Source organism: Otolemur garnettii, unplaced genomic scaffold (assembly GCF_000181295.1).
Source record: "Otolemur garnettii isolate 467f Iridium unplaced genomic scaffold, OtoGar3 scaffold00003, whole genome shotgun sequence".
Classification (NCBI taxonomy): Eukaryota; Metazoa; Chordata; class Mammalia; order Primates; family Galagidae; genus Otolemur; species Otolemur garnettii.
The window spans coordinates 32934529-32953671 of NW_003852398.1; the positions used below are offsets into that span (position 1 = coordinate 32934529).

At 41.7% G+C, this 19143-nt stretch overlaps 1 protein-coding gene across 4 annotated transcripts in view; it reads right to left on the reverse strand.

Annotated features, from left to right (window-relative positions):
* The window catches only part of ARHGAP26 (Rho GTPase activating protein 26), a 431922-nt gene that overhangs the window by 171256 nt on the left and 241523 nt on the right, over nt 1-19143 (reverse strand). For all 4 annotated transcript variants that reach the window (XM_023515652.1, XM_023515656.1, XM_023515658.1 and 1 more), the window contains one exon: nt 18546-18582. In XM_023515652.1, coding sequence (XP_023371420.1) covers nt 18546-18582 — 37 coding nt within the window. The remainder of the gene's footprint in view (nt 1-18545; nt 18583-19143) is intronic.

Here is a 19143-nt window from a genome sequence, read left to right on the forward strand (position 1 = left end):
GAAAGAAAGGAGGGAGGGAGGGAGGGAGGGAGGGAGGGAGGGAGGGAAGGAAGGGAAGGAAAGAAAGAAAGAAAAGAAAGAAAGAAATGGAATCCCTATCAAACAACAGTTCCCCAGAACCAGGAACTCATGAAATTCCATTTAGCAACCACTGATCTAAATCTCTAAACTGGAACTGGTATAGGTTATTACGCTGTTCACTGCCTTGCTGTGTCCAACCTGTCTTCTCTTTTTCTCTTTCTCTCTTTCTCTCTCTCTCTCTCTCTCTCGCACACACACACACACAGAGTTTGATTCTGCTTCTCATCAACTTGACTTTCCTGCTGACATCAGATTAGGTTACTAATAATTAATAACCATTTTATTATTTAATATGGTCAGAGTACCACTAAGGTGACAAGGACTACAGCGTGCACATAACCAGATCATTAGTTCTGATCTCTACCCAGTGGGTATATAATCTAAGTTAATTGAGATCTCTTAGCCTGAGAAGCCAATTCCCACTAAAAGGTTTAGAACACTATCACTACACCACGCAGAGTTTGCTAATGACAGAAAATGTCTGAGTGGCCCGCCAGATGGAGGCAGCTGTCTTTAATCCCCTCAAGCAGGTGATTCAGCTCTTTTACTGAGCCAAGGCTCAGAAAAGGTCAGGGATTTATTTGCAATTTCTGTATCCTTATAATCTCCAGAAATAATCTCTCATTAAATATCTACTAGACTTGCATTATTCCCTTAATTTGACTTGCAATGAGTTGTTGCAGGACTGGCAGCTACCAGGCCTGACATCCATCGTCCTGCAGTGAAGGCTTCAATCCCTTATTGTCCTCCCTCAGCCTCAGGTTCAGCTCTGCCCAAGTTTACACACAGTGCAGCCCAAGCACCTGTCCTATAATGAACATTGGCAGAGCTCATACCAAATATCCAAGTTGACCTCTGGAGTTAGAAAGGTGCCATCCTCTTAGCCTTCATTTCAAGTTTTGAAGCCTTGTTGCTTTCTCTCCTTCCATAGAGAGGCAGGGGGGAAGGCCAGGGTCATACAAACCTACTTTCTCAAAGTTCTGTAACAAACATGAGAACACAGGAGGGGTGGTTCATGCTCAGGCATCTTAAAGAGTCTTGGGGCAAACCACAGAAGTGGTAAGAAGATGCCTACCAAAGCATCTGGGGTTTTGCCACAATGACTGAGATAAGAAATCTGGGAGGAGGGAAACAGGTTGAATCCAGAGACTGGCTTTTACTGCAAAAGGCTCGAAAGACCAACACATCATAAGGTACAATCGAATTATTCTCTTGCCTAAAAGACGAAGGTTGGTGGGCCAGGCAGAAAGACATAGATTTTAGCATTAGCCCTACTGCCCTACCACAAGGCCCACAAAGTCACTTCCATGCTCTGCAGTTTCTGGGACCTGACCCGAGATACCTTCCCCTGGCTTCTCTCATCTTTAAAAAATGATGAGCCATGTAGCAGTGGGGCATGAGAATTACAACAAAACCCTGAGCATCACCCTTGGTACCATCCCGCTTTCTCACTCCCATCCCCAAAGGCTCACCAAGCCCCTCAGTCACTTGCACGGCTCTCTTCACCTTCAGCATCACCATCCTGGTCTGCAGTAACCTCAAGCTGGCCTCCCCACACTTCTCCCTGCTCTGTCATGTCTATCCTACAAATGACAGTCCCGTGATCTTGACAAAATCAGACCACGTCACCTCCCAGGGGCACCTCATGGGAGGATATCCCAAATCCTCATCGTGCCCCGAAGCCCCGTGTGGCCTGGCCCTGCTCTCCCCACTCCAGCATACTAGCTTTCTCTCAGAGCACCCAGCTGACCAAGCTTCCTCCCCAGTCTTCGCACACACTGGAGATTTTTGCCTGGAAGTCCTTTGGCCCAAGTCACTCACACTTCCCCTCATGTAGCACTTTATCAAAAAAGCTGCCCCAAGCTCTCCACCTAGGTCAGTTCCCCTCACCACGCACCTGCATGCTGTACCACCAGCCTCTCTTTCAGAGAGGGAATACAACTGCAGGTGTGCGTTTACTTGTGTGATGATGTGAAAAATGTCTGTCTACAGATCTGGAATACACATTCACGAAGGCACGGTCCATGTGTGTTTTTACTTAGGTATTTCATGCCCTACTATGTCTCCATCCTCCACTATCTACTACAGTGCTGGACACAAAGTGGAAGTGGGCATGTATCATTTTTCATTTTGGATTCATGGATAGGTAAATTAGTGACCAAAGGCTAGAGAGAGTTGCTGAGGGGCAGTGTGGGTCAAAATGACCTTTCCAATTTAACTGATATGTAGTATAACCCCTATGAGAGTAGATGAGTTATTTAAGCTTCTGGTCCTCAGCTTTTCAGTTTTTGTGAGGATATAAAGGTTAAATAAAGAAATGAATGGCTTGATCTAACCACTTCCTTCCTTCCTGCATCAACACAAAGAGGTATCACCAACCAGCAGTACAGCCCAAACATGAGTTCAAGAGACAGGAAGAACACAAGCCGTGCAAGCCGCAGCACAACACAGAACAGACAAGACCACGTCCAGGCTTCCCTGGACACTCGTAGAAATCCTCTGCCCATCCATCAAGGCCTTATTATCACTGGGCTATGTGTGGCATGAACCTGGGTCTGCGAGGAGGCTACTTCCATACCATGCCAGCCAGGCCATCTAAATGGTCAGACAGGCCCAAGAGTCCAATGAGGTCCTAGAAAACAAGAACATTCCTCCTGACACCTTGGGCGCTACCCAACAGATCTGACACTTCAGGCCCAAGGGCCCTGTCTCTGAAAAACACTGACCTGCTGTTGCTCTGTTGCCATCCTCAGTCTTCAGAAAAAATCAAGAAATCAGCCAACAAGTAGCCAAATCACCCATTTTGAATAGAAGGGACCTTTTAGTACCACAGGTCAACTGTACATTTATACTGTCTGTAAGAACAGTGCTCTGGAACGTACCCCAAAGTTACCCCAAATGTGCATTCCTGCAACTCTAACCGTGTCTTGAGGAGACAAACTCTTTTCCAAAGGAGAGGAGCTGATCTACTGAATTAGTCTCAACACATATTAGAAAGAGGATTACTGCTTTCCTAAAGCTGGCATTCAACCGGTTTCCCCTAGTCTGAATTTTTCACTAGGAAACTTACTCAATTTTCTCTTGATTAAAAAAAGAGGAAACTTTTAACTTTTTTGTGACAGAAATGAAACTTGCTGGCAGTGCTGGATGTTTACATAAAAACAAGAGGACTAAGAGGCACAGGAAGGTGCTGCCCGGTTTGAACTTGGACAGATAGGGGAGATTGTCTGCAGTCTCTGTGAACAGGCCACCATTTCAGGGGCAGCTCCAGGGGTTTGTTCTCACTACAGAAATTGACTCGATTTTCCAATACGATTTGCTCTTTAGAGTCTGGCTTGCCTTGGTCATTCTGAATTTAATCAATTTCATCACCATTAAAAGCCATGAAGAAAAACACTCACATTGAATTGAATAGAAATTCCACCTGAAAAATAGATTTCCAATTCTCACACACATACTCCAAGGGAAGACCAGAGGGGCTCACACCATTTCTCCTAATCATGTGATGCCTAGGGTTGCCAGGGCTCCCTGGCCTGTGGCCCCTGGGAAACTGTCCTAATGGCAGCAGCTCTCGGAAACTTCTAGTAGAGCCCAGGAGAGTCGGCCAACTGGTTCCCAATGATCCAGGTGCTATTTTCTACTTTGGGGATCACCCACAGCTGTTTTGTAACCCCAGATCAGCATCCCAGGACCCCATACTCAATCTGCTACCTACTATGCCCTAGGCTAGACAGACTAGACTATACTCTACTCCCTGCCTGGTATGTACTTGGGGAACGAGAACTGACTTTAATATTAATTGAAGTCACACGGACAGAAGTGGTTAAGTGGTGGAAAGAGAATGATGAGCTTTAAAGAAGGACAGATCCGGATGAGAATCCTGTCTCTGCCACCTCTGGCTGGCTGCGATCCCAGGGGCTTCATCTCTGTTTGAGCCTCATCTTCCTCATTTGTATAGCAGGGATAACTCACCTCAGTGTCATGAGGGCCAAATGAAATGTACGGCAACTGTGACTTACTTGGTACTCAACAAATGGTCATGACCCATTTGCTAATATTACTTAACATTACCACATCTTAATGTTTGGACTTTCAGGTGATAAGATACGTTTTTACATTCAAGTTCATGTTATCCTTAAATAATCCCAAGGGGTAAATATTGCTTTTCTTCATACTAATAACTTGCTGTGTTTTCATACTAATGAGTATAATAAGGCAAAATACATTATAGTTTACAAAATAAATTAATAAACTATAGCTTATTTGATTTTCCCAATATCTCTGGTAAGTTTTTCTGATGAGAAAAGCCAGGCTCATGATGTTAAGTCATAACAATGATGATAACAGTAGCTCACTTACTGCACGGCAGACTACACTGCTCTGGGCTATGCACTTAAATGCATCATCTTCTTATCATTATCATCATCATCATTATCCCTATTTTGTAAAGAGGAAACCTAGGCTCAGTCAGGTTAAGGAACTTCTGTAAGATTATACCATTGGTGAGTGGTAGAACCAGGCTTTTAACTTGGTCAGACTCTGAAGTCCTTTCTCCTCTACTCTCCACTCCCACTGAAGCTCGTGTGACAGACAGAGAGGGACTAGGAGATGGGAAGCAGATCTTGTGGGCCCTTCTCTTCCTCTCTCAGCAGCAGTTCTCAGATCATCAGAGCGGAGACAAGAGACAGGGGCATACTTGCTGCCTGCAGATCTTGGGCCCTCTCTCAGAGATGATGCTTCAGAGTGTGTGTGTGTACGCAGAGCAATTACAACTATTATCCCTGAAGACAAATAAAAATAACTAGTGATTTAGTCAACTGCCAATATCTACACAAAATGTCTCATCAGGTAATAACTACTGCCAGTGCTATGTATCTTACTATGTAATGTAGACTTGTGCCACTGTCTACATACACATTGGTATGTGAAATGATTCCAAATGGTTCACAAATAAACATTTCTAATACTTGTACACTTATTTTAATGAATATTAGAAATCTAGTGATTTATCACATATAGCATGATATATTTTATTTTTCTTGTTTTATTTTTATTTTGCTTTTTGTTTTGTTTTTGAGATAGATTCTCACTCTGTTACCCCAGGCTAGAGTGCTGTGGTGTCAGCCTAGCCACAGTAACCTCAAACCCCTGGGTTCATGTGATCCTCCTGCCTCAGCCTTCTGATTAGCTGGGACTATAGGTGCCCACCACAATGCTCAGCTATATATTTCCTTTTTAAATAGAAGTAATGAATTGGTTTAAAAAAATAGTAAGTAAACAATAATAAAGGTTGCATATATATATATATGTGTGTATATATACATATATATACACACATATATATATATATGTATGTTTAAAAAATCATAAAGGTGATACACAAAAACACATTTGGGCCTAATGTCCATCTGGGGTACTGCATTCGACCTGACTGAAAGAACAAGATGGGACAGTACTGTATTCTACTGGCAAGATAACTTGTTCCAATAACATCATCCTTGGTTCCTTGCCTTCTCTGACGTCCCAAATCCAGTCTGTTTGCCAAGCCTGTCAGGAATAACTTAAAAACACATCTAGAATCCAACTACTCCTAATACTGTGATCAAAGCCACCATCCCTTTTTGCCTGGACTGCTGTAATAATCTCCCAACTGATTCTACTTTTGCCCCCTACAGTTTATTTTCCACCAGTAGCCAGAATCATCTTTTAAAAACATACATCAGCTCATGTCATTCATATTAGCACAACTCTCCAGTGACCTCTCATGACGAACACCACCTGATCTCCTGACCTCATGTGCTCTAGCCCCAGCCTTACCTGACCTCTCTCCCCAGGCCTCCTCCTATCTAGTCACAACTGACTTCTTCATTTTTTTTGGCCGGGGCCAGGTTTGAACCCGCTACCTCCAGCATATGGGGCTGGCGCCCTACTCCTTTGAGCCACAGGCACTGCCCCACAACTGACTTCTTAATAGTCCTAGAACATAACTACTTCATTCCCTCTACCTCAGGGCCTTTGCACCTGCGAGTCCTATCATCAGCAACATTCCCCTGCCATTCCTGACACATTTCCCTCCCTCCATTTGTTCAAGTTTCTCCTCAAATGTCACCTCTTTAGAGAGGCCTTTCCCACTCCAGGATCTAAAATAGCTACCTCTTCCCTTATCCTCCAACCCCAGGCTCCTATCTCTTCATAGTACTTAATTCCACCTGAAATTATACCTTAGCCTACTTGCTTACTATTTGTTGTCATTGTCTCTCAACAGAATATGCTCCAGGAGAGCAGATACAATCTATCTTGTTCATTTCTATATTTGAATAAATATTTCCTGAGTCGAGGAACAAACACAATCTGCATTTTTACCAGCTGAGACACAGGGATCCAACAGGCAAAAAGTCCCCACACTCCATGAGACTTGAGTGGTGAACAGCTGGTTGAATATATTGATACCTTCTAGAGCAGCAGTCCCTAACCTTTTTGGCATCAGGGACTGGTTTCACAGAAGACAATATTTCCACAGACGGGAGTGGGGGAGATTAGATTCTCATAAAGAGCTGGCAACCTGGATCCCTCACATGCACAGTTTACAGTAGGGTTCGTGCTCCTATGAGAATCTAATGCCGCCACTGATGTGACAGAAGGCGGAGCTCAGGCAGTGATGCCAGCGAAGGGGAGCCGCTGTAAATATACATGAAGCCCTGGCGCCAGCCTGGTTCCTAACAAGCCACGGCCCAGGGATCAGAGGCCACAATTCTAGAGTTCAGGCTCCCTGCAGTGGAAAGCATGAGACAAAAAGGATTGGCAGGGATCTCATTCATCGTCTAACTGCCCACCTAGAGTACCGCTTATCAGAGTTTTCTTCACTGTCCTACCAGATACATAGACACCTATTTTCTTTTTCATAGTCTCTGGAGCAAACATACAGGAAAATAAGCTGCAAGAGATACACAGTAGAGAAAAAGAAAAAAAAACAGGTAGTAGAAAAAGAGACAAAATCCTTTCCTAGTCTGGAATAGACCTACCAACTCTCAGCCAGAGTCAAGGAGGCTCTGAGATAGCTATGAAGCATGTGTCAATCCTTGCCAAAAAACAGGCATCCAAAATGGCAGCATCTGGGTTCTTGCACAGCACAGAGTGAGGACTATTTATTCCTTGGGAGGGAAGAAATGTATCCCTCCAGGTTTTAAATCTGCAATCTCCTAGTCCACCTTAAAATTCCAAAACAGGACACCAGTGAAAGGCTTAATGCACACTGTGGTCACCGACCAGCTTAATCAGGACCGTTTGTTTCTGACATGGGGATCTGGTCATCCAAGAATGAATTATAGTCCAGTGGCCTCCATTTTTTTCTGCCTTGAGGCCTGTTTGGATTTGAACTGATTCATCAACCAAAAGAGACCTTCACCAGCTTTCCGAAGGTAGAAGGACGGCAGAGAACCAACTGCTTCTGTCCATCAAGATCCCCTTCCTGCCTTTACTCATCATCCTCCCAAGTTGAAATGCCCAGGGAACAATTCAGATAGACAAACTTGGAGGCAGCAAAGGGAAGAGAAAGAGATGGCATTTGGAATCAGAGGCCTAAGATTTGAGCCAGGTGTCACCATACCTGATGTGTGAGATGGGCATACTTGGCCTCAATGATCCATTCTCCTCACCTGTAAGATGCAGGTGTTGTGAAAATCAAGTGGGGCAATGCCTGTGGGGGCATTCTGAGGAACTCTAAAGAGACTGTACAGTGCCACACTTTTATATAAATAGGCTCTGGGTTTTGATAATGATGGTGTTATTGTTAATATTAACAGTAGAGGACAACGTTTAACATTTGCTGGTAATACCAAGCACCGCTAAGTGAGGGATGTCCACCCTAATCTCATTTAATCGTCCCCCCAAAACAAGGATTTAGATACTAAACCATCCCCTGTCTTGCAGATAAAGAAATTGAGGCCTGGAGAAATTAATTTCCCAAAGTCACACACTCAGTAAGTCATTCTAGCCCACATGTGCACCACTCCAGAACTGACACTTTTAATTACTACTCAACAACCTCCCTACTGTGGATAACAGTACCGTATGCTAAATCCTGCAAGCTGGATGCTAGTTGCATGCTCTGACAACTTGGATCAGGGTGAGAAGGAATGATCTGGGGTGACTACAAGTTTATATTCAGAATGAAGCCTCAGTTTTCACATCTGTAAATGGGATCAATAATACTATCTATCTCACAGGATTCTTATGAGATTCAAATGGTATAATGCATGTTTCAATTACTTAGCATGTTGCCCAGCACACAGTATGTAATCAATACATATTAACTATAATAACTGGAAGCCTATACTTTGTGGCAGTGGGAAAAATCTTTTCGTCTCTGTAGCAACAACCCCTTGCACAGGACTTTAGGAGTTAAAGATACAGCCACACACCTTCTCAGTGTTACCCGGCTGAAGCCCAGACTGGGATGCCAAGGGGCACTCACACCTGCCATGGTTGCAGCCTGCTGTCAGTACAGACCCACGTCACTGAGGGAAAGGGGAATATTAGGCCATGGCAAAGTCATACACTGGCTGCATCTGTCAGTCTAAAGCTGGCAGAGACAGAGGATGGGTTTTCCAAGTGTCTTTTAGGACAAGGAGAAAGGCCTCTGATTGTCCAGACAAGTCTTAGGAGCAGTACCACTGGTCATACCTTTGGACGGCAGGGCTGTCACTGAACAAAATAGCTGGAAACCCAAATAACAAAGACTGCCAAGAAAACAAGCTGCTCCTTCTCCTACCTCTCTCTCTCCAGCCTTCTCCTAGGTAGGGCTATTCTAGAGCTGGGGTGTTACTGCTCAACTAAATTTAATTTGAGCTCAATATGGGCCACAGCAACTGTGTTGCACACGCAAGTCATAACGAAAAGCAGTGCAGAAAAAGTCAGCACCTAGGGCGAGCTAGAATTACACCATCTCACCCGCCTGTGGCTCAGAAGATGAAAGTGGTGGCCACAGAAAGTGCATGGTACAGAAGGAAGGAGAAAGGGGAAAGAGAAAGGGCCAAGGCAGGTTGGGTTGGGGAGCGGGGTGGGAGAGCTGGAGGTGACACAGGCAGGGAGGGAGGAAGAGCCTGTCCTCTGTCAGCCCCGACCTGGCAGGCAGGATGGAAAGCTGGAGGGGACGCTGCACTCAGCTGACTGCCCCGTGGGCCAGTGCACAGGAGGCCAAGCTGCCGTGCCCATTAATGCCTCCCATCCTTCTCAGGTTTAAAAGGGGAAATGTTCTATTTATAAGCCACCGACCAGTACAGACCTGGCAGCCTCTGGATGGCTCTGATCCCAAAAGGATCCTGGTTACCAGTGGCTGCCTCCTCCTTCCTCTGAACTGTGGGTGTTCTAACAGCAAAAGGCCGAAGGTGACTAGAAGAAAAAAAAATCCTCTTTTCTGCCTTCTGCTGCTTTCATAAAACTGTAAACCTTTGGTAATGGCTGAAAGCTTTAGAAACCTTTTAAAAACAGCGGCCCACGCAACCCCATGAAGGCTTTCCCTTCGATCTTTAAGAATAAATCTCCTTTTCCGTTTTAGAGATCAAGGGAAGCTGAGGCACAGAGATGAAGGGAATGTGTAATCAGAGGCGAGGAAACGGGCACACAGAGCAATGGTAATGATGTCCCTCCCCATTGCCTTTCCTGGTCCTCAATCTTGTCCTCACAAAACAAGACGAGCCTGAATAAAACATCATCAGGAGTTGGATCTGAATGACAGCCCAAAGCACGCTGAGGGCACGTCACAGAAACAACATGTAAAGTGACTTTTGTTGTGGTGCCCAATCTCTCTGGGCAGGTAGTGGGCTACGATAAAGGTCCAACCCTGGGAAGCTAGAATCACCGAATCAGGTGACCTGTGTTCCCCCAGCACTTGGACAGAGTTACTTAAGGAACCACTGACGGTTCGTAGTGAGGAGGCTCCCTGAGAAGGGGTGTAGATGCTGGAGGCTGAGGATAAAATTCCTTCCAGGCCCACTGGGTTGGCCATGTATGACAAAATGGCAGAAGACAGCAAACATTTCATGCCTATCAAGAATAGCAAAGAAAGAATGAACTTGACAATCAGGCAGGCTCAGGCTTGAACATAAACACCGCTACCTCTCAGCTATGCTTCCTTGACCTCTTTAAGCCTAGGAGCTTACTTATTTGTAAACTCGGTTGTATGAACAGCATTTGTCAATGGCAGCCCTTCATGTAACATTTTCATGCTCTCTGCCGAAACCTCTTGCCATCTTACATAGCCTAATTTTTAAAAAGTTAACCTTGTATAAACCCAAAGCAAGGATTAACAAATTATAGTCCCTGGGCCAAATTCACCATTGCCTCTTTTGTAAATAAAGTTTTATTGAAAAACACCCATACCTAATAATAAAGAAAAAGAAAGAAAGAAAAACACCCACACCCATCCAATTCTATATCGTCTGTGGCTGCTTCCATACTACAACAGTGGAGTTGAACAGTCCCACAAAGCTGACAATATTTACTATCTGGCCCTTTACTGAAAAAGTAGATCGGGTGTTAAGTAGCAACATTATAAAATCAAGGGGGATACAAATATTTATGCCCCCTTCCATATACATTAAAATAAACATGTACAGCTAAGTGGTCATTTTAAGTGTTTTTCTAGCACTACGTCCAATGCTCTTGTGTACCACCAGCGGTGTATCTATCCCACTTAGGGAAGTGCAGTCACAAGCACTGAATGAACTAACATGCATAAGGCACCAAGACTGAGAAATAACAATCTCTGTAGCAAGAACAAGGGAGCAAATTCACTCCCTTTTCTGCCAATTCAGCAGGGTTTTCCTTTCCAGTGAATTTTTCCTCTGTCTGAGGCAGTAACAGACATGGGAGTAATAGACAGATGATGTAAAGCATAATAACCAAGAGTAATTAGGTACTTACTAACGAATATGCCAGATACTGTGCTGAACTCTAACCTTCGCAAGGAATTTATGAGGTATCTATCTCACTGAATTATTATCCCTGTTTTACAGAAAAGGAAATGGAAACTTTAGAGAGGCCCAGAGTTTATCCAAGGTTTCAAAGCCAGTGGGCTAACTTACACCACTGACACAGTACCCTCCCTGGAAATACTTCTCTCCAATACACACAGCAGAACCCTACCCAAAGATTCTTTGAAATACATATAAAATTATGAACAAAGTAAGCCAATGTTATTCATAATAGCAAAGACATTAAAGTCCAATAACAGGAAATGGTCCAACAAATTAGGATATAATATTAAACAACCATTACAAATTATATTTATAAACAATTTTCTTGACATGGAGAAAATGCTTATAAATTTTTTAAAGGACAATGCAAATAAGCATATTCAATATAATGTCAATTAAGTCAAATTACATGTTAACATTCACAGCATACGTTTAAGACATCACGGGGAAAAAGGCAAGAAGAAAATATTGAACATCTCTGAGAAGTGGTATTGCAGATGATTTCTTACTTGAATTTTTGAAAATCATTTTGACGTATTTCCTTAACATTCTACTTTGAGTTCGTATTATGTTTTAACAAGAGAAAGTACATGTTTGTAAACCTGCTTAGGAGTGAGGTACAGAGATTCAGTGTCCAGACCCTACCATTGACTAGATCCTAACCCAACTCTACAGAGAGCATTCTTTCTGCAGTTACTGCTCTCCCCCCTCCTGCCAGTGTGATGACAAACTGGAAAACTGCAATGGGCTCTTCAACATTATTCAAATACAAAAGATTCCTATAAAAGCAGTAGATTTAAAAAAAAAATTGGAAAGAATGAAGGGATTTAGACTTGAAAGCAAACAGGACCTGTTATAGTTACTTCTGGGGAGGAGGGAAGATAGGAAGTTTCTATTTTGTAAGCGTTTCTAGCTTACATGGAATCCTGTTCTGGGTCTACTCTCAAATCCCTGAGCTCTGAGCATTTTACCTGCACACTGGGTGTATCTACAGACAGCATGAATATGACACCCACCCATACAATGTAATTGGTCCATCCAGCTATTGTCACCCGTGGTCTGAACCTCCACAACAATCATACACTTCTTAAGGGCAGAGATATTTATTCTGGTTGTGAGCATTCTCACCTCTCAGTACTCATACAGCTCAGGGCCACCCCGCCTTAAGGACTCCCAGAGAGCTATTCATTGAAGGAAGAGCTACAGGAAGCCTAGATTCCTGCAGCTTCACCTAGCAAAAGGTTGAGGCAGGAGCCAACAGGAAAATGCTGCACAAGAGCAGAAGCAGGGAAGCAGAGTGAACTACTCACTGACATCTAGACAAGGCAGACGGACAGTGTTGAGCTGGGCCCTGACATGTGTCAAAGGTATGCCTAAAGCAACTCGGGCATATTCATATATGGTTTATACAAAGTGTGCCCCCAAAATGCATATGCATTTTAAGAAGGGGAAAACTGTGTCAAAATTCTAACACTCAAGTCCCACTTGACTTCTACAATTACAAGGGCTCAAATGTGACTTGTACTCATCTTTTGTTATCAGTATATATTGAATGTTATAATTTTAAGTTAATACCCACATTGAAAGAAGTGGCACTATGACGCCAAGATTAGGAGACTGAGTACTTTCTGCCTCAATCCGTCAGACTTCAGCTTTTAAACAGCTGGAGAACCAGTAGGAGGGAAGCATTCCTGTAAACAAGCTAATCTTTTTAGAGTTAAGTAGGCAGTGACATTTGTTATTTAAAATGTCAGACTTGGAAAAGACCAATTCACACTAAGAAAGCCTGTCCTTCCCTTATTCTCTTGTACTGTACTGTTCTGTCCTCCCTGACAAGTTCAGGGCTTTCCAACCCTCCCTCAGGTGGGACTGCAGAACAGTGGCAGCCTGGGCTGAGAACAGGCCACTTTCTAGCTTCTCTGCCTGCTTCTGGCCTGGGCTCATTTCAAAGAAAAATAAACCAGTTCTTAAGAGCCTTTGGAGAGCAAATCTCACAACTGTAGCCAAAGGTAAGGCCAGTCACAAGACACGTAGACTCAGGAGCTATGTATTAAGATAGCAAAGGGGGCCACAGAGAGTAGGATGGGAGACAGTCCTTGCATCGTGCAGTCATGATCTTAGTAATAATAAAGGGGGCAAATTAATGACAGGTATCAGATGACTAGATGATTGACGCTGGCAGTGATCACTTCCTCAGCAAAGAAGCAGCAACTTAATCAGCAAGTTCCTTCTTTCTCCTTACTATCTGCATTCCCATTTCTCCCTTCCCTTCTCTAGTAGGTAAGAATTTGACCCACTAGAGACTTTGGTGTCACTGACATATATTCCTGACATTCTAGGAGTGAGCCCAGGAAGTTAACTGTCTGCAGCAGGATCCATGGTGAGAAGTTTATAAGACTGACAAAAATTTCAGATTTCTGAATTTATATTTAAGGATTAAATTTAGCCAGGAACACACAAGACCTCTAGGCAGACAACTAAAATTCTAATAAAGAATACTGGTGGTCTGAATAAATGGGAAGACAGTCAAAGCTTTTGGAGATGATTTATTATTGCAAAGATGTCAGTTTCCCTCCAAATTAATCTGCACAATTCAATGTACTCCCAAATTAAAATTTTATTTTTTGAAAAATTTTAAACTTATTATAGAATTTATAAAGAGGAATAAAGGCCCATAAATCAACCCTTAAAAGGGAGAGTAAAGAGAGGAAACTTAAGCAACCAGATATTAAGACTTGCTTCAAAGTCATCATATTAAAAACAGAGCAGTATCAGCTCAAAAACAGTTAAATGGACCAAAGAAAGAAGGAAGGGCTCAGAGACAGAACTCAGATATGCAAATTGAATACACAAGAAAGCTGGCACACAAATCAATGGGGGAAAGAATGGATAGTTGGTGATATTGGTGAGAAAACTGACCCTTCACACGGATAAAAATAAAACTGGATCTTCATTAACTATCACATACCATGTCAGCTGGATTAGAAACTTAAATGTGAGACACTCGTAAAGTCAATGAAATAACATGGAGGTGCATCTCTTTGTGACATGAGTCAGAAAGTACTTCTCCAAAATACAACTTGAAAAATCATAAACCAGAAGGTCAAAAAAATTGGTTTGAATATGTCAAAAGTAAGGCTTTATGGTCAAGATAGAACACCACAGATTAATAGACAGATGACAAGATTGGAATATGTATTTAAAATATCTAAAGTTAACAAGGGATTAACATCTGAAACACAGAAGGAGCTTTACAAAACAAATAAGAAAAAGACGATAACCAAAACTAAAAATGGGCAATTAACGGAAGACAAAATTCCAGCAAACTAACAGGCATTTGAACAGATGTTCAAACTACTTAACTATTAGAGAAATCCAATTTAAAACAACAATGATATACCGTTTTATACCTATTAGACTGGCGAAAAATTAGAAAGCTGAACAACAGCAAGAGTCGGCAGGAATGGAGAAATTCGCATGTAGGGCTGGCAGGTACATCCTCTGAACCAGCAACCCTCTCAAAGAAATTCTCACACAGGAGGACACACGCACACAGAGGATTGTTACTGTGCTGTTGATGATGATGAGGAGTTGGAGGCAAGAGGAGATGGACTGTCTCTCTACAAAAACAGATGCATAGTGTTGTACACCGTGAAGTACAGTGTAGTCACAAGTCACAGCCTGGACATACACAGAGCAACAGGGACAGCTACCAACATAATGCTGAGGGGGCAAGTGAGAAGCTGAACAGGACACATGCCACTTATATAACTAAAGAACATGGACTGACAAAAGATGCACATTTTCCAAGAATAGATTTTGAAAGTATGCATGGGAATGATGGTCTATAGAGGAAGAAAGAAATAAGAGCAGAGAAAAGAATCAAAAGGGAATGAATGAATAAGTTTCAGTGAACGAAACAAAATGAAAGGATGAAGAAAGGAATCGAGGGACCTGTGATGACAACGTGCCACAAACAGGGCAGAGTGATGAATTCAACCCTTGAAATCGGAGGTGCAAACTCAGACTAGAGAAGAAAAGAAGAGAGGAAAAGGTTCTGCAAAGAAATGTGCATGTACTTATCTGCTGCCATCCCCTCCCTGGCAACCGGGTCACTTGGAAAATACCAGCAGCTGATAGACATTATTTATGGCCCCGTCTTATACTCCACAGGCATTGTGTGCCCTGGGAGAAACTTCAGGATGAAAGTAACAAATTCAGAGAGTCCCCAGAGGAATTCCCTTTGGCTATCTGCTCCTTTAAAACATTCTGGCTCTGTGATAAAATGTTTGTATTCAAATTCCCACCAAAACACTTTCTAGAAAGGCAAATGCTAGATTTCTGGAATTGGGGCATTGAAATTTGGTGAAAAGAGCAACTCTTAAATTCACATCGGACTGACTTCTTACCTTTAAAAGACTTTAGATCTCGGGTAAACAGAAAGAGGGCTGCAGAGCAATTGACGCCCTGGGCAACAGTGCCACCTGTGGCAGACGAGCCCTGTGGGCGTGGGTGAGTACCGGGTGCAGTGGCAAATTACTGCAACCAACAGATACTGCCAGTGCAGCCTCCCGAAGGAGGGGGAGCTAAGGACTTGTGGGACATGCTCTAAATGTCAAAAAAGGTGAGGAAACACAAACGCAGACCACTACTCTGGCTTTTCTAACTTGGAAATTAGTGAATAATAATACCTTAGAAAAATAATTCCTATCTAAACTCCTGAAAAAGTAGCCAGTATTTTTTAACTCAGCTTTTTCCTTCCCGCGTTCCAGATGAAAGGGTAAGCAGTTGAGGAATCACCAGGCACCAGTGGCAAACAGCTCTCCCCACTCTGTGGGACCCAAAGTAGAACTCTTCGTATTGCTCATTTCTTAAGGGAGGTAGAATATTTTTGCAGTTAATAATAATGCTTTGGAGTAAAACAGACCTTAGATTAAATTGTATCCCCTGAACTCAATTTCCTCAGCTACAAAGTAGGTCAAAAGTACCTGTCTGGCAGGGTACTGCAAGCCCCAGATGAGCTAATATATGGAGAACATCCCTAGTGTTTGACACATAGTAAGCAGTCACTTAATGCAACCTTTTATTTTTTTTCTTTTACCTATCTTTTTTTTTTTTATTAAACCATAGCTGTGTAATTAATGCAGTCATGGGGTACAGTGTGCTGGTTCTATGTACAATCTGAAATCTTTTCATCAAACTGGTTAATACAGCCTTCATGTCATTACTGTGTTAAGACATTTATATTCTACATTTAGAAAGATTCACATGTACTCTTGTAAGATGAACCATAGGTGTGGTCCCACCAATCACACTCCCAAGGCAACCTTTTAACAACTATTACTGGAAAATACAGAGAGGGCAAAAAAATGTACACACATTTTAAGAGATGTTATCTACTGTTACTTTCTCAAGTCAAATTGAAGGTGCCATTACTGGTTAAGTATATCTAGCATGTCTTACTTAAACACACACCCATTTTACCTACAATTTGTACCCTTTTTAGGAATACTCAATTTTACTTCCAATAAGACCTCTTAAAATGTGTATATGTTATTCTGGCAGCCTCTCTATATGTTCATAGTAGTGAATTCAAACTACAGAAAAACATTAAAAGTAGGTCAATGTCTCTCAATAATCCACCCTCTATCCTCATTAAGATTTTGATGATATTACAATAAACTAATCTCCATACTTGTTTTCTATCAAGTATCTAGATGAATCAGATAACTTATTTTATATATATAATATATATATTATATATATATTAGTTATATGTGTGTATACATAACTATCTTAACACAATAACTAATATATATTATATTGTATATTATTTTTAAAAATTCAATTAGCAATATACTGTGGGCACTATTTCCACAAATATATTTAGATCTCCCTGTTCTTTTGAAGGTAGTATACTATTCCATAATTTATTTAACCAGCTTCCTTTTAGATATTTAGATTATCACCAATTTTTGCCATTATCACTATCACCAATGTTCCAAAGAATTTCTTTGTTGCACAAACATCTTTGCACTCCAATTATTTCTTTTTTTTTTTATTAAATGATAACTATGTACATTAATGTAATTCTGGGTACAGTGTAGTGTTTTCATATACAATTTGAAATATCTTCATCAAACTGGTTAACATAGCCTTCATGTCATTTTCTTAGTTACTGTGTTAAGACAATCATATTATACTCTTGGAAAGATTCACTTGTACCCTTGTAAGATAAACTATAGAAGTGATCCCTCCAATCACCCTTCCTCCACCCATTTCCCCCTCCCTTCTCCCTCCCCCCTTGCTGTATACTTAGGCTGTTACAATTATTTCTTTAGGTTAACTGTTGGGTCAAAGAATAGTTACCGTTGTAAGGCTTCTAAAACATATTACCCAAATGCCTTATAGATGTGGTAGAACCAGATGGCATGCCCACTTAGAATATTAAAAAAGTTGCCCTTATTCAATTTTTGACAGAAGAAACCATATCCCCCTCTCATAAAAGCCTCTCAACCTACTAATAGTAGCCATTCTAAATTGCTTAACACTTTATATAAAATGCCTGGCTAAATTTGTATTTCAAGGAGAAGGAAAAGAGGAAAAACCTCTATCCTAAAAAGACTTTCACACACAAAAAAATAGCTACCCTTCTGTCCACACGGAAAGGCACTGGTCTACTGATTTTCCTAATGCTACTGAATTTGATAGGGCTACTTTTGAATTATTTTTCCAAATGGATTTTACAAAGCAAATCTGAGGAAAGGGATTTCCTTTGCACTCTTAAAGCCACATGGAAGGAATTTATCTTTTCTCTTATGCATCAGCCCAAACGGTACCAGTAACAGTTTCATTTTAATCCCATCGTCTTTATAAGGATACTGGTGCCCTTGGAAATTATGACTAACCAGACTACTCAGAGCCAGCAGCAGGGGAAAAGTACTGTATATCCAACAGAGGCTTTCATCAAAGCATAATACCGTTATAAAATTCCCCATCTCTATTCTTTCCTCCCATAGAGGCCAGAAAGAAAAGAGCTACTAAGAAACATAACATATGTTATGACATATGCCTAACATAGTGTCTCTCCAGTCCTTTAAGGAAGACTGCAAGAGGCAGGGGCAGCTCCAGCTTTCTCAGGGGATAAAGCTCTTCGGAAGTTAGGCATTATTGTATTAAGTGACATATACATGGTGATTGGAGATATAGTCTTAAGAAGACAGGATTAAGTGAGATGATGGACACGAGAACACTTTGTAAAGTGTGAAGGGTTACTTAAATGCAAGCTGTCAGTACAGCCTTATGAGCCTTAACTCCCCTCTGGAGTCCCTGCAGAAAGCCTTGGGTAGAAGCATCTCACACTGCCCTCAGAAAATGGGGCCGACCCAACATGCCCACAGCACCTCCTGGTGGTTCATCCCTGGAGTAGCAACTTTAAAGCCCACACCCAACCCTAGCTGTAGAAAACGACCCAAGCATCATACTTACTCCCTTCGGTCTGACTGTCTTTGTTCGAGTTGTAGACCTGGAAAATAAAAATAAAAATTTATTTGTGTGCAGTTTATAGCATGCTACACATTTGCTGTAGAAAACCAGTACCTTCCCCTTTTTTCCTAGTTTGTGCCACAAGATGGAAGGTAATTTCTGGCCCCCACACACGTACCCCTTCAGTAGTTACTTCTCGACATTTACTTTAGCTGTTCTTAAGTATGCATGTACCAGAATCATCTGTGAAACTTTAGTGCATCAAAAAAATTCCATCTTTTTAAAAAAGCAAATAAACTTTCATGTGTATATAAACAAAAAGAAGAAAATTTTAAAATTTAGTTACAAATCATCAGGCATGAACTGTGCACTAGGCGATGTGCTAAGTGATACACGAGTTATCTCAAATAATTTGCACAACAATTCTGTAGGAAAAGAGCTATTATCATTTTTCTTTGAGATTAAAGAGGTTAATGCCTCACAAGTAGTTAGTGGCAAAGTCAAGATAAAGATACATTACAAACTATTGACTACTAAGACTGGGGAATGGGGATATTTTTTACTTTTTTAATGTTATAGGGAGATATTTTAGACTTACGAT